This window comes from Mustela nigripes, chromosome 10 (assembly GCF_022355385.1).
Source record: "Mustela nigripes isolate SB6536 chromosome 10, MUSNIG.SB6536, whole genome shotgun sequence".
Lineage (NCBI taxonomy): Eukaryota > Metazoa > Chordata > Mammalia > Carnivora > Mustelidae > Mustela > Mustela nigripes.
In genome coordinates, this window is record NC_081566.1 from 23,115,883 (window position 1) to 23,131,601 (window position 15,719).

At 39.9% G+C, this 15,719-nt stretch overlaps 1 protein-coding gene across 2 annotated transcripts in view; it reads right to left on the reverse strand.

Moving 5' to 3' along the window:
• SOAT1 (sterol O-acyltransferase 1) overlaps nucleotides 1–15,719 on the reverse strand; it is a 76,252-nt gene that overhangs the window by 30,251 nt on the left and 30,282 nt on the right. For both annotated transcript variants that reach the window (XM_059412810.1, XM_059412809.1), the window contains one exon: nucleotides 4,627–4,685. In XM_059412810.1, coding sequence (XP_059268793.1) covers nucleotides 4,627–4,662 — 36 coding nt within the window. In that variant the 5' untranslated portion in view covers nucleotides 4,663–4,685. The remainder of the gene's footprint in view (nucleotides 1–4,626; nucleotides 4,686–15,719) is intronic.

Sequence of the window (15,719 nt, forward strand, 5' to 3'; positions counted from 1 at the left end):
TTTTCAAAAACTATTTTAACACAAAAAATCCCACAAAATAATGTCTAAAAATATGTAACTGAACATATGATGTTATCTTTGCCGTTAAGACTTACGCAGTATAAGCCCAGAAGTGTCTACATTGTCCACATGAATCTGTGTATACAATGAAGAAGGAAAACAAAATATTGGGAGTGGGGCAGAACCAAAATGTCCCTCAATCAGCGAAATACATAGTATCACCATCTGACTAGTTTTGATATTTTGCATTCTTGTTAATGTAAAATAGAGAGTAACTACCACATGTAAGGACCTCAATAAAGCTCTAAAATAATGTAATTTCTTATCACAAATACCAACCTACACTGACATCACTTCTCAGCTTTCAAAGAACATTTCTGAAGTATCTAATTCAGTTGTTGTCCCTCTTTTTATCCATTTTATACATGATGTTTTCAGCTAACATGAGGACAGGAACTGTGACTTCTTTGGAATCCCAGCACCTAACACAGTGCCTGAGAAAGGAACCAAGTAGGTTATTCATGGAGCTGGATTACTGAACATTCCTGAGAGGGCACCATGACAGGCACCTTCCTGCATTTTAAGTGCTGAAATAATAAATAATAATAAACTGATTTTCCCAAGGTTCATCAAAGGAAAGTAGAGAATGATACAGCTACATATTTAAGCAAAATGGAAAAAGCCAGAAAGGGAGGGATGAGAATGATACAATCACGTGGACACAGCCAAAAGAAGACATGACCAGAAGGATCAAGGGCAGGGAAGGAGAATGAACAAGTTGTAGTAGAGGCTGTTAGTTATCAACCCTCTCTTGTTTTCCTAACTCAGTCCTACTCCCTGGAACTCAGATGAAGTGGCTGGAGTCATCTGGACAATGAATAGGAAGGTCACAGACTACAAAATCCAAAACATAGAGGTAGAAGGGACCATGGTCCTGGGAGGACCACTGAGTCACCCCGTAACCATTCTAGATGGTTCTAGATCATTTACATGGAAGGGCAATACACAAAGCCACAATTATTTGTGTTCATCTTATGTTAGTCTCCTATAGCACAACCTAACCTCAACATACATAATAACTGAACAATTTCTGGGCAGGAAAAATAGATTGGCCCTATCTAACCACTCACTGTTTTAGAAGAGGTTACTTGGATGAGCAATAAGCCATATAGAGAAGTCCTCATTTGCAGATATGCCATCTGAGCCTTACTCATTAGTTTGCTCATTTAATAGTTGCGCAACAGTATAAGGTACTGATGTGTCAAATAGGATCTTAAATGCCGCACCAGAAGGAAATAATGAAATATGTTGCAATAAATATGTGTTTTTAAGAAATAGAAATAGGAAGTAATTTTTCATCCCCTCACGTTAGATCTAGGATTCCCTCTATAAAGTTGTATGAATTAATGAAAGTTCTACAAATATTCGTAAGTATCAAGGCACTCCTTTTTAACTCTTCTCATACTCACTTTTCTCAGAAACTGTCCTCAGTGGTTAGACCAGGGTGATACTATATGGCCCTGCCCTTCTGGCCAAAACCCAATTCTCTCTCTCTCATAAATCTGAAACTCTGAGAGGAGACTGAAAATCTGATTAACTGAAAAATTCAGAAATACATGATCTCTTACTATTAAACCCTTTCCATTTCCAAAACTTAAGTGTTCAACTTCTGGGGTTCTATGAGATACATTAATATCTTTCAAATGTTTCCTTTTATACTTAAGCCAGAAGTAGGTTTCTTTTATTTACAACCAAAGAAACGGTTTCAAATAGTTTCATTAACACAATGTTAAAACAAAGTTAATTTATCTATTAACAGTAAATTGGTTGGGATTTAATCACTTGAATCTCCCTTGGACATTGGAGCTTTTAAGTCTTATTATTACACAATTCTAAGGACTTCAAAAGGTCATGATTAAGAATTACATGGGAGCACCTGGATGGCTCAGTGGGTTTAAAGCCTCTGCCTTCAGCTCAGGTCATGATCTCAGGGTCCTGGGATCGAGCCCCGAATAAGGGGGGGGGGTCTCTGCTCAGCAGGGAGCCTGCTTCCTCCTCTCTCTGCCTGCCTCTCTGCCTACTTGTGATCTCTGTCAAATAAATAAATAAAATCCTTAAAAGTAATAATTATTATAATTAATAAACACATGTTGTATAATACCACTAGCACTGGATTTTTTTAATTAAATACTTAAAACTTTAATGACAGACAGCATTTGTACCTAGCCATGACCTTAACAGATTCAATCAGTTCAACGCACTAATTTCATCATCCTGTCATTTGTCTTCCCTTCAGTCTAGAGTTTCAATACCTGACAACCTTTCCACACCTTTCTTTAATACGAGCTCTTCTATCTGTGTAGCTCAACTTTCAGAAAGTCCTTTGTTGGTTGCCAGATTTTGCAAATAAGCATATAGGACACTCAGTTAAATGTGAATTTGATAAACAAATGACTTTTTTAATATAATTATATCTCAAATGTTGTATGATGACTAAAAAAATATTTATCTGAAATTCAAATTTGACTAAGTGTACTATATTTTATCTGACAATTCCAGTTCTGTGGAGCTGAAAGAGTTGCCCAGTAAAATCTACAGATTATCCATTTCTTTCACACCAGGAAACAGTGAATTAGGAGCAAAAGTTTAGATTAGTTATGCAATGACACAGACTACTGGAGCTGAACAGAACCCTGGAGATGGTTAGAGCCATGTTTTCACCTCAAAAGATTAGGGGAAGATGGTCCAACCTAGTTGAGAACTGGGTCAGAGTATGACTCCAAACTACAAATGACTAAAAAGATTTTTCATTTTCATTTGTTTTAAAAATTATTTCTAGGGGCAGCTGGGTGGCTCAGTTGGTTAAGCAACCAACTCTTGATCTCAGCTCAAGTCACACTCTTAGGGTATTAAGATCAAACCCTGCCTTGGGGTCTTCAACACAGAGCCTGCTTAAGATTCTCTCTCTCTCTCCTTTTCCCTCTGATCCTCCCTGACCCTCTTCCTCTCTAAAAAAAGAAACAATTATTTCTAAAAGCCCACAAAAGAGAAGAACAAGTACATTTCATGGCCTCCAAATAATATTCACATACCTTTCAACCTCAATGGCCCTTTCACATTAGTAAGTATCAAACCATAAAAAAACAAATGTAACCATTTAGAGATCAACTTTGTAAATCAGATAATTTAATAAAATTATGTACGTAAACCACCTAGTACACGGCCTAGCCCATAAGGGACTAGGACTGCTAAATGGAGTTCCCCTCTCCTCCCTGCCCATTTACCCTATAGAATACTAGAATATTACAATAGCTTCCTATCCTGTCTCATCTCCAAAGTCCATACATTATCTTCAACTTTGCTATCAAAATAGCATTCCTAATATATCTCCCTCAAAAACATTCCAATTAATAAACAATGGTAAGATGTTCAACTCATTAGATATCACATTACCAATTAAAACATCCCTAAGTCTATAAGCTCACCAAAAAAATTATGGTGATTAGAAGTAAAAAGGAGGAAGGAAGGACACCATTTCAAGCTGGTACTTAGCAAACTACAGAAGCAGCAGCATTTGAGCTAGAATTTGATGGATATGCAGTATTCTGACTAGTGAAACAGAAGTTACAAGTTTCAAGAAGAAAGAGCTTTATGAAGAGGGCATGAAGATAGCGGGGGGAAAATGCTTAACAATCTAGTCCCAGTTGTCCAACTGTATTTTTCTTTCTGTCATGCTCTAACAGGAGCACAGATGCCCATCAACTGAAGTGCCATTTCCAAGAGATAGTCTAAGCTTCCTACCTCCATACTTCTGCTCAGGCCATACCCTCCCTAACAACAGGAATCCACTTTTAGATTTACTGCTGAGCCTATTCACTACAAACCATGACAGGTGGTGACAGAACCTTTCATATAGCACTTGTACAGACATTCAACTATATCACGGTTCACTAAAATCAAGTTCTGCTGGTAAAAGCCAGAAAATGAGGGACACCTGGGTGGCTCAGTTAGTCAAGCGCCTTCCACGGGGGTCATGATCCTGAGGTCCTGGGATCTGCCCTACATCAGGATCCCTGCTCAGCCAGGAGTCTGCTTATCCCTCTCCATCTGCCTTACCCCCGCTCATGTTCTCTCTCACTCTCTTTCGCTCTCAAAGCAGCAGCTAAAAATCTTTAAAAAAAAAAAAATAAAAAAAATTTAAAAAAAAAAAAAAGCAGAAAATTGGGGGGGGGGGGGCAGGATGGGGAGAAAAAAGCAATCAGGTTCTTACGTGTAGGACGACAGAAGTGGCAGAATAGTGTCAACTGAGAAGGAAGGTAAATTATTCTTCCCCCCCCCACCAAAGACTTTATTGTTTATTTGACAGAGAGAGAGATCACAAGCAGGCAGGGAGGAAGGCAGAGAGAGGAGGAAGCAGGCTCTCCAAAGAGCAGAGAGCCTGATGCAGGGCTCAATCCCAGGACCCTGAGATCATGACCTGAGCCAAAGGCAGAGGCTTTAACCCACTGAGCCACCCAGGCGCCCTGGTTAATTATTCTTTAAGCAACAGAGCATCAAACACTTACTAAACAAAATCCCTTACCCTAACTCTACATTCTTGTTTCAGAACAGGAAGCTACTACTTACCTCTGCCTCTGCTGTCAACTGTATCTTCTTTGCCATCAACTGTTTTAAGTTAATCCTACCTAAAGAAAGAAAACAAGGCAACTCTTAAGTTGATGGATATAGCTATTAACCAGCACTATTTAAATCATGAAGTTGAAAAACAAGCAGAAGGATGACTATGTAAATTATAATACAACCACAAAACATGATATAGCTCTTAAAAAATGCAGCATGGGCAGAATCAATAGAAGGAAATTTATACATAAAAATGTTAAGGACACCTGGATGGCTCAGTTGGTTAAGTGTCTGCCTTCCGCTCGGGTCATAATCCCAGGGTTCTGGGATTGAGTCCTGCATCAGGCTCCCTGCTGAGCAGGGAGAGCCTGCTTCTGCCTCTGCCTGCCACCTCCCCTGCTTGTGCTCTCTCTCTCCAACAAATAAATAAAATCTTACCCCAAAAAATGTTAAGAAGAAAAAACAAAACTAGGTACACACAGTAATCAGAACTGTATTAATCATATGATGCTTTCAGATCCAATTTTGACCATGAGAAATTAGACTCTGAACAGATCTGCAACTGTGACTACAAAAAATTCACAAGCAACAGTAGAAAACTTGGATACAATGGACTTCATCAAAATTTATTCCTGCAAAGGACAACATGAGGAAAGTAAAAAGACAACCCACAGAACAAGAAAAAAATTTTTTGCAAATGTAATCAGGAACTTTATACACACACACACACACACACAAAGAATTCTTACAACTCAGTAATACAAAGACAAGTAATCCAGTTTAAACACAAGCTAAGTATCTGAACAGACACTACTCCCCAAAATATATCCAAATAGCATATACTAAGATACTCCGTATCACTGGCCACCAGTAAAACACAAATCACAACCAAGACAAAACAGCACTTCATGCCCACCCAAGGTATGACTACAATCAAAAATAACAAGTGCTGGCCACTGTACACCATAAACTTATACAATGTTAATGTGTCAATTTGATTTCAATAAAACTGGGGAGAGGAAAAAAGTTGTTTGAGAAGAGTGTTATTTCAGGGACTGGATGTGACAGTTCTTTTGTGATACAATTAGATAAGTGTTTATAAACACCTGTAACAAGATAATCTACAAGAATGGTATCCACTTCGTAAGAATAAACAGAGGTTTTGTTTGTTTTTTGTTTGGGGGCACACGGAGTAAAAAAAAAGGTGTTGGCCAGAACATGAAGAAATTAAAACCCTCCTCCACTGGAATGTAAAATAATGCTCTAAAAACCAGTCTGAAAAGTTCTTCCAAAGGGTTGACAGAGCTACCACCCGACCAAATCCCAGTCCTAAGTATACACACAAGGGAAATGAAACGTGTCCAGCCAAAAGCCTGAATATGAATGTTTATAGGTGCGGTATCCATAACAAACTGAAAACAACTCCAATATCCATTAACTCGATACATTAACAGAATGTTTTCGATCCATATAATGAAATATTACCCAGCAGACAGGAGAGAAACATGGGACACACTTTAATATGTATTAAACCTGAAAATAGCTAAACAAAAGTCACAAAAAAAACCAACATATTGTAAGATTCCATTTACATGAAATGCAGAAGAGATGATTCTACAGAGACAGACAGAAGGCTGGTTGTTGCCCAGGGACCAAGGGTAGAAGTGTGAGGAATGGGGAATGACTGCTAATGGGTACAGACTTGTTTTTCGCTTGTTCTTGCAGAGGGCAAGAAAATTCATTTCGTTCTGAGATGACTAGGTGATTCAGTTCATTAAGCATCTGCCTTCAGCTTAGGTCATGATCCCTAGGATGGAGTCCCACATCAGGACCCCTGCTCAGTGGGAAGTCTACTATTCACCCTTACTTTTGCTCTGATAAATGAAGTATTTAAAAATAAACAAAATTCATTTTGTGGGACGCTTGGGTGGCTCAGTTGGCTAAGCAGCTGCCTTCGGCTCAGGTCATGATCCCAGCATCCTGGGATCGAGTCCCACATCAGGCTCCTTGCTCCGCAGGGAGCCTGCTTCTCCCTCTGACTCTGCCTGCCACTCTGCCTGTGCTCGCTCTTGCTCTCTCTCTCTCTCTCTGACAAATAAATAAATAAAATCTTAAAAAAAAATTCATTTTGTACTCATTTCCTTATTCTGAAAGATTCCTTTCTGTATACTAAGTAACATTAACATAGCTTCCTAATGTTTAACTGAGGTTTACAGTCAATTATTTTTTTTTAAAGATTTTTATTTATTTATTTGACAGAGATCACAAGTAGGCAGAGAGAGAGGAAGGGAAGCAGGCTCCCTGCCAAGCAGAGAGGCCAATGTGGGACTCGATCCCAAGACCCTGAGATCATGACCTGGGCCGATGGCAGGGTAACCCACTGAACCACCCAGGTGCCCCTAGAGTCAATTATTTTTTTTAATTTATCTATTTGACAGAGATCACAAGTAAGCAGAGAGGAAGGTGGGGGGCGAGAGCAGGCTCCCCGCTGAGAAGGGAGCCCGATATGGGGCTCAATCCCAGGACCCTGAGATCTTGACATGAACTGGAGGCAGAGGCTTTAACCCACTGAGCCGCCCAGACATCCCTAGAATCAATTAACTAACATGAGCATCTTTTTCATATTTTAAAGAGAAACTGATTTTCAATGTACTAAAATATTTCTAATTAGAATTTGTTGCTCTGAAAGAAAAAAAAAAAGAATTTGTTGCTCTGTAGGACTCCCATATACACTGTATATTTTGATTTATTACTGTCACAGATTTGCACACAGCTCCTAATTTTCATACAGAATCACAGTACTATTATAATTGAAGCAAGCAGCAGACTGTGTGCCCTTTCAATGTGGGAGAGATTTGCCTTCATTCATCAGTTTGTCTTCACACACAGTATCTTGCATAATTCATCCCTAAAAAAATTTTACGATACCTGGGTGGCTCAGTTGGTTAAGGGTCTGTCTACCTTTGGCTCAGGTCATGATCCTGGGGTCCTTAGGATAGAGCCCCACATCAGGCTCCTTGCTCAACAAGGAGCCCGTTTCTCCCTCTGCTTGTGATGGCACTCTAATCTTCAAAAAAAAAGTGGTTTTAAGGTTTTTTTGAAAAATATCTAACTTGTATCCTTCCTACCTGGAGAAAGAAAAACAAACTGTTTAAAAAAAAAAAAAACAGCTGGGAGCACCTTTGCCTTTGGCAAAACATTCACCGCATAATGCAACACTATTAAGGTAACTGAACAATTAAATAGTAATGCAAAAGCTAATGTCCATTCTATTAAACCTGGTGCCCATTAACAGTCACATACACTGCTCACTCTTCTTACTGTAATAATCTCTTACTGGAAATATTTGTTATGCTTAGATTTTTCTGAGTTACAGTTTTACTGGAATCCATTTAAGTTTGACATACACTTATCTTGAAATGGTATATTTCATATTTTTTCAAAGCATATTTTCAAACATTATAGGATCTTTCATTTTATCTCTTTTTCAAAGCTTATTTTCAAATATTAATAGTACCTTCTTCCAGAAAAGGAATTTCTTTTTTTTTTTTTTTTAAAGATTTATTTATTTATTTGACAGAGAGATCACAAGTAGACAGAGAGGCAGTCAGAGAGAGAGAGAGAGAGAAGCAGGCTCCCTGCTGAGCAGAGAGCCCTATGCGGGACTCGATCCCAGGACCCTGAGATCATGACCTGAGCCGAAGGCAGCGGCTTAACCCACTGAGCCACCCAGGCGCCCCAGAAAAGGAATTTCATAATCTGATAGCAAATGTTACTTTATCATTTTAAGTGAAATGTAAAGTTACCTGTTATACTATGGGAACCAAGGCTATCAGCCACCATCATGTGTAGAGACCTTCCACACAAATGAATAAAACAGAACAGACTGAGAGCTGAAACACGTGAAGTAGAAAACTAAAACTTCTAGCTCCCGAAGTCTTTGAAAAAACTGTAAGGTAACTTCTTGTCATTTTAGTAATAATTTTTAAATGAGAATTTCTATTTTCTCATTTATTCTCCTTGGCAAAATCTACTTGAGTATTTTTGTTTGTGTCAACAATTGCGACTGCGTATTATACTTACAAGAGTGAAGGGCACTCAAAGTTTTAAGTAATTTTCCAGAAATATTTACTTTGTCAGTGCTAAAACGAAAACCACAGGCCCAAAATGGAGTTGCATATGGTAGGACAAGTCACCAAAACTAGGAACCTAACCTACTTAAATTTGCAACCACTTCCAGAAATGCAGTTTTAACCAATCAGGAATTTTCTGGTCAGCATCAATGAGGTAACAGCCTGTCACATGGCCCTCTCCTCTCAACTCCCCTCTACTTGGCAGAAGGGTGATGTCCAATTCATGAATCAATCAATAAAGCCAATTAGATTTCAACTTCTCCCAGTCGATTTTTTTTTTTAAGATTTTATTTATTTATTTGATAGAGAGAGATTTTGACAGGGAGAATTTTTCCTCACAGTGAGACTACCCTCTGAAGGCCTCACTCAGAATGATATCAAAGCTACCTAGTGGAATGAAACACCTGCCTGCCTAAATGGTAGAGCGTATGACTCGACTGATCTTGGGTTTGTTGAGTTTTAGCTCCATGTTGGGTGTAGAGATAACTTAAAAAAAAAATAAAATTAAAGTTTACCTGGGTGGCTCAGTTGCTTAGGCATCCAGCTCTTGGTTTTTTGGCTCTGGTCATGATCTCAGGGGTTGTGGGATCGAGCCCTGCATGGAGGCTCCTCGCTCAGCATGAAGTTTGCTTCAAAGATCCTCCCCCTCTGCTCCTCTCCCCATGCACCCATACCTCTTTCTCTCTCTCTAAAGATAAATAAACCTTAAAAAAGAATTTTTTTTTAGGGGCGCCTGGGTGGCTCAGTGGGTTAAAGCCTCTGCCTTCCACTCAGGTCATGATCCCAGGGTCCTGGGATCGAGTCCTGCGTCAGGCTCTCTGCTCAGCGGAGAGCCTGCTTCCTCTCTCTGTCTGCTTCTCTGCCTATTTACAATTTGTCTGTCAAATAAATAAATATAATTTTTTTTAAGATTTTATTTACTTATTTGACAGACAAGTAGAGAGGCAGGCAGAGACAGAGAGAGGAGGAAGCAGAGCAGAGAGCCTGATGCAGGGCTTGATCCCAAGACCCTAGGACCACGACCTGAGACGAAGGCAGAGGCTTTAACCCACTGAGCCACCCAGGCGCCCCAATAAATATAATCTTTAAAACAAAAAAATTTTAAAGCAGCATTACAAAGCTATATAGTAGAAAAAAATATATTAAAAAGCCAATTCTAGGTTGCCTGGGTGGCTCCGTTTGTTAAGTGTCTGCCTTCAGCTCAAGTGAGGATACTAGGGTCCTGGGATCAAGCCCTGCATCGGAATCCCTGCTCAGTGGGAGCTCAGCGGGAGCCTGCTTCTTCCTCTGCCTCTGCCTCTCCCTTTGCTTCTGCCTCTGCCTCCTGCTCCCTCTGCTTGTGCTCCCTGTCTCTGTCAAATAAATAAATAAATAAAATCTTTAAAGAAAAAAAAGCCAATCCTATTTATTTTTCTTCACCTTAAAATTAATTTCATGTAATAGTCAAAACAAAGTTACTTTCTTCCTACCTCAAAATTTAAAAATCAAATGTCATAAAAGCCAAAAGAAAGCCCTAAAAGCTAACATCCAATGATCAAAGAACACACATCCAACCCCGTAAGTCAAGTCAAGGTTTTTAAGTTTCTAAAACACTGACCCTGAAATAGTGATAAGCCAGGACTGAGAGTCATACGACTTCTGAAAGATCTGCCTAGGTCTAGTAATATCACTAACTGATAACAGATGGAGTACACCCAAGGATAAGTCCATAAAAAAACCAATTTACATTTTGTTTTCTCCTAGCCTTCTGATCTCCAACAAATCAGGCATCCAACATTTACCTTTGTGAACATTATCTAACCTTTGTAAAGTCTACAATATTTAATTGAAATACCACAAATTTATTCCCTGAAGTATCCAAAGTCTTATTTTAACAGATTTATTTATTTTAAAGAGAGAGAGTACACACACATGCACCCAAGTGAGGTGGGGGGGGCGGGGTCAGGGACAGAGAGAATCCCAGACTTCCCTCTGAGCATGGAGGCAGAATCAGGGCTCCATCTCACAACCCTGAGATCACGACCTGAGCTGAAATCAAGAGTCTGCCTCATTTTAGTCAGTTTTGATGAAGAGGTTTCTAAAAATTATTATATGCTATATACCACCTTAAAAAAAAAAAAAGACTAGGGATGCCTGGGTGACTCAGTTAAGTGTCTGCCTTCAGCTCAGATCATGATCTCAGAGTCCTAGGATGGAGCCTGTGTGCCCCCTTCCCCCCACCCCACTTCCCCACTCAGTGGGGAATCTGCTTCGCCCCCGCCCCTGCCCCTCCTCCAGCTAAGATCCATGTGCGTGCACAGAAGACTGTATATAAAATAAAAATATTTTTTTGAAGATTTTATTTATTTGACAGACATATCACAAGTAGGCAGAGGCAGGCAGAGAGAGGAGATAGCAGGCTCCCCGCCAACCAGAGAGCCTGATGTAGGGCTCGATCCCAGGACCCTGGGATCAGGACCTGAGCCAAAGGCAGAGGATTTAACCCTCTGAGCCACCCAAGCGCCCCTATAAAATAAAATCTTAAAAAAAAAAGATTTTTTACTTACTGCACTGTGCTATCATAGCAATAACTCCGTATTTGACTCATTAAATGAAAACCCACTGAGTACTCAAAATAGAGTAGTACACATGTACTCCAAACCCTTCCTTGAGGATCTCAGGAGAAATGTGCAAACATAAATAATTACAACACACAGAGGACTGTGCAGTGGAGGGAGCTTTTGCAGAGTAAGTAAATATTTGAGCTGAGTCCCAAGTAATAAAGGAAAATCATAGTAACAGGTGCTAGAAATAAAGGGAGGGAGGGGTCGGTAGGTAGGTACAAGTGAGTTCCTAAAATGTGGTATGTATTTTATAATTAGAGTGCTGACCTCAATGCCAACTAGCCACATTTCAAGCACTTAACTGGCTGGACCACATCGAAGTACACTACTGTCTCCCACACTGAACGGTGTAGTTCTAAAATCAGGGGTCAGCAAATGGGCCAAACAGCAAGTATTTTAGGCTTTGCAGGCCATATGGCCCACTCACTACAAACACAACAAATGAACATACAAGGCTATGGTTGCCAACTCCTGTTCTAGATGGCAAATTAATTGTAAATTTGCCCAACAAAGCTGACAGGTAAAGTACAAGGGACTTTGTACATGCTAACAGACCATGGTCAACGCTGTTGGCTGCTTCCCCAGTAAGGGCTGTGTTTCATTCCCCTTGCCAGAGACTGATTTAAGAACGGGCACAAGTGTCTCCCAGAGTGAGGGCAGCATAAAGATGACCAAGGTGAGCTAGTTTACTGAGATGAGTTTAAAGAGGGCCCTTTACATGTGTGTACATGTACATGTGTGGGCAGAATTTAAGAAAAGCAACAAAAGATGGTGTGAAATTAATTCTACAGCTAGTAAAAAGAACCGGGGAAGCTATTCCCATCCCTAGGCCTCAAAGGACAAGGAAAGGAAACAGGGAAATCCAAAGAGAACCCCTTGGAGAACTGTTGGACAGGAGTGACGGTCACCCAGCAAGGAGGAAACCAACCAAACCCACTCCCCTTACTCTCTCGGCCAGTCCTCTCCCAACCCTACCCCAGCCCACGCCCTCCACACCACCCCTTCCCCAACCACACCTTACTGGTAACAGTCCATTCCGGTCAGCCTCCTGGGGCACAAAACAGGAGAAGAGTAGAGAGACAAAAGGAAAATAGCTGGCATAACCTGTAATCCAATTATAGCCAAAGTGGGGAATGTCTAGTTAAAACTTCATTGCTCTAAAGAGAAACATAGGCAAACAGTTTCTCTTCTATCAAAACTGTTTTTGTTTTTTATTTAGACTGTTTGCCTTACCAGTTTTCTTATTCAGCCTAGAGGTACTAACCTCAATAATTTTATCACCACCACCAATTTCCTGGACCCACCACACCACAGCAAAATCCCAGATACCACCCACTATTTGCTTTCTCAGATTTCAAACTGTCACGTACTACAGAAGTAATTATTAGAGATAATTTTTTAAATGGACCCACTCTAAACTGATGCTGTCAAGCCTTAACCAGTCCTGCAATAAAAAAATGGAATCTTCACCTTGGCCTCTTGATGAATTTAACAATCCTCACACCTGTAGCTCCATGTATTTTCCACCTTCCCCCAAGTCCAAGTAACCAAGTAACCTACCCAGCAACCTTCAGGTGATCACCTTGGATACTAACTCCTTAAATGTCTTCTTTCTTAACTTTCACTATCTCTGTTGTTCCTACCATTAGAAGGCAGAGGCCATCTCATCTTCAATACTAACTCTTCAAACCATTGCCCTGATCCTTCCACATCCTTAGAGATACTGTTCAAATTGGGGCGCCTGGGTGGCTCAGTTGGTTAAACATCTGCCTTTGGCTCAGGTCATAATCCCAGGGTCCTGAGATCGAGTCCCACATCAGGCTCTGTCTTTGGGGGGACCTGCCTCTCCCTCTGCCTGCTGCTCCCCCTGCTTGCACTCCCTCCGACAGACAAATGGATAAAATCTTTAAAAAAGAAAACTAAGATTCAAAGAAATTAAACACCTAGCTCACAGTCATATGGCCACTGAGTAACTGAGCCTGAACTAATACCCATCTTCTAAACCCTAAGTCATGCAACAAGCAGCAGAGAAATAAATTTTTTTTAAGATTTTATTTATTTATTTGAGAGAGAGGCAGTGAGAGAGAGCATGAGCGAGGAGGTGGTCAGAGGGAGAAGCAGACTCCCCATGGAGCTGGGAGCCTGATGCGGGACTCGATCCTGGGACTCTGGGATCATGACCTGAGCCGAAAGCAGTTGTCCAACCAACTGAGCCACCCAGGCGTCTGAAATAAAACAATTTTTAAAAAAAGAAAATCAAGGCCTATTTTTAGTGACTACATTCCTAAAGACAACTAAGTTCTAAGCAGTGACTAATAACCATTTTTTCAACTTTCAGTTCTTTTAACAAACATCTTCTTTGTCTCTTTGTGGCAAGTACAGAATTAGCTAATGTGTAGGCATCGGCTTTAGCATATTTTTATTGCCTAGAGAAATTCAAATTCATTTTAATATCCTGGTTATTTTGGAGGGTACAAAAAAAAAAGCTCTCATTGACTATGCCTTAGTCTTCATCCCAGCTTCACTCCGCTCTCCACAGAAAAGTAATCCAAGAGAGTAAGTGAAGTAGCTTCAAGTCCACAGGATGTTATGGTTACAAGTATTCCTTAAAAGAATCAATCATGTGTCAATCTTTTCTTAAAGATTTATTATTTGAGGGGCACCTGGGTGGCTCAGTGGGTTAAGCCGCTGCCTTCGGCTCAGGTCATGATCTCAGGGTCCTGGGATCGAGTCCCGCATCGGGCTCTCTGCTCAGCAGGCAGCCTGCTTCCCTCTCTCTCTCTCTCTGCCTGCCTCTATGTCTACTGTGATCTCTCTCTGTCAAATAAATAAATAAAATCTTCAAAAAAAAAAAAGATTATTTGAGAGAGAGATTGCTTGAGAGGAAGGGGCAGAGGGAGGAAGAGAGAGAGGAATCTCAAGCAGACTCTGCACTGAGCACAGAGTCCAACAAGGGGCTCAATCCCACCACCCTGAGATAACCACCAGAGAGGAAATCAAGAGTCTCAATATATAACTGAGCGAGCCACCCAGGTGCCCCAATCATTAATTAACCTTAACAGCAAAAGGGGAGATAGTATAATCCACCCACCACCTTCCACTACTCCACTGACCTCAAAAATCTGAAATTCTCAACTAATTAAATGTCTGTACTAATGGCACAGGAATAAAAACTACAAATGAGGATCAGCATATAAGTATTCATACAGAACAGGTTTTAATAGATACTACTGAAAAACCTGCCAGCCATTTTAGAAAACTGAAAAATCAGATCCCTAATTCATTTATTATTCAAAATAAATTTCATACAGATTAAATATTTAAGTACAAAAAGCCCCCCCAAAAATTAAAAAATTCATGTTTTCCTTCTTCATAATCTTGGATGATTCCTAAGCATAATAAGAAATCTAAAAGCAATAAAAGAACATTTGGTAATATAAAAACTAAACATGGGGGGCACCTGGGTGGCTCAGCGGATTAAAACTTCTGCCTTCAGCTCAGGTCACCATCCCAGGGTCCTAGGATCAGCCAGCATCAGGCTCCTTGCTCAGCTGGGGGAGTCTCCTTCTCCCTTGGCCCCTCCGGCCTGCTCATGCTTACTTTCTCTCTCTCAAATGAATAAATAAAATCTTTTAATAAATGAATGAATGAGTGAAAAATAGCAGCTACCAGGTAGTGAACAAAAATGTGCAGAATATGATAATTTTTAAAACAAAGTTAGTAATACCTTAATTTGTGAACTAAAAAAACTCTTTGATCCAGAAATTTCACTATTAAGTGTCCTACTAGCACAAGTCAGCAATGATATTGTTTCAAGAACGCTTCCTGCAGGGTGCCTGGGAGGCTCAGTCAGTTAAACATCTGTCTTTGGTTAGGTCATGATCCTGGGGTCCTAGGATGGAGTCCTGCATCAGGCTCCTTGCTCAGTGGGGGGGCTTCTCCCTCTGCCTTTCTCTTTCTCTCATGAATAAATAAATAAAATCTTAAAAAGAAAAGAAAAAAGAAAAAAAGAAAGCTTCCTACAGGACTGTGTATGATACTGAAATTCCCATCAGTGATGGATAAGTTAAATAAATTACCAAGTATCTGTGGAACAGAAATACCCACATACATACTTTTAAAAACTTACATTTAATGTATACTGAATAAAAAGACATCTAAGACTTACTAAGTTTAGAAATGCAAACTGCAGGAGAGATTCCCAAATATGATTCTACAGCAGGAAAAAGATAATGACTGCTTAAAGGAAAGAGAATTATTACTTTATAATGGTCTCTAGTGTTTGAATTTTTTCATGTATCATATATTATTTTAAATTTAAAATTTTATAAGCACATTCCAGCAATCTGTCTTTTAATGAAAC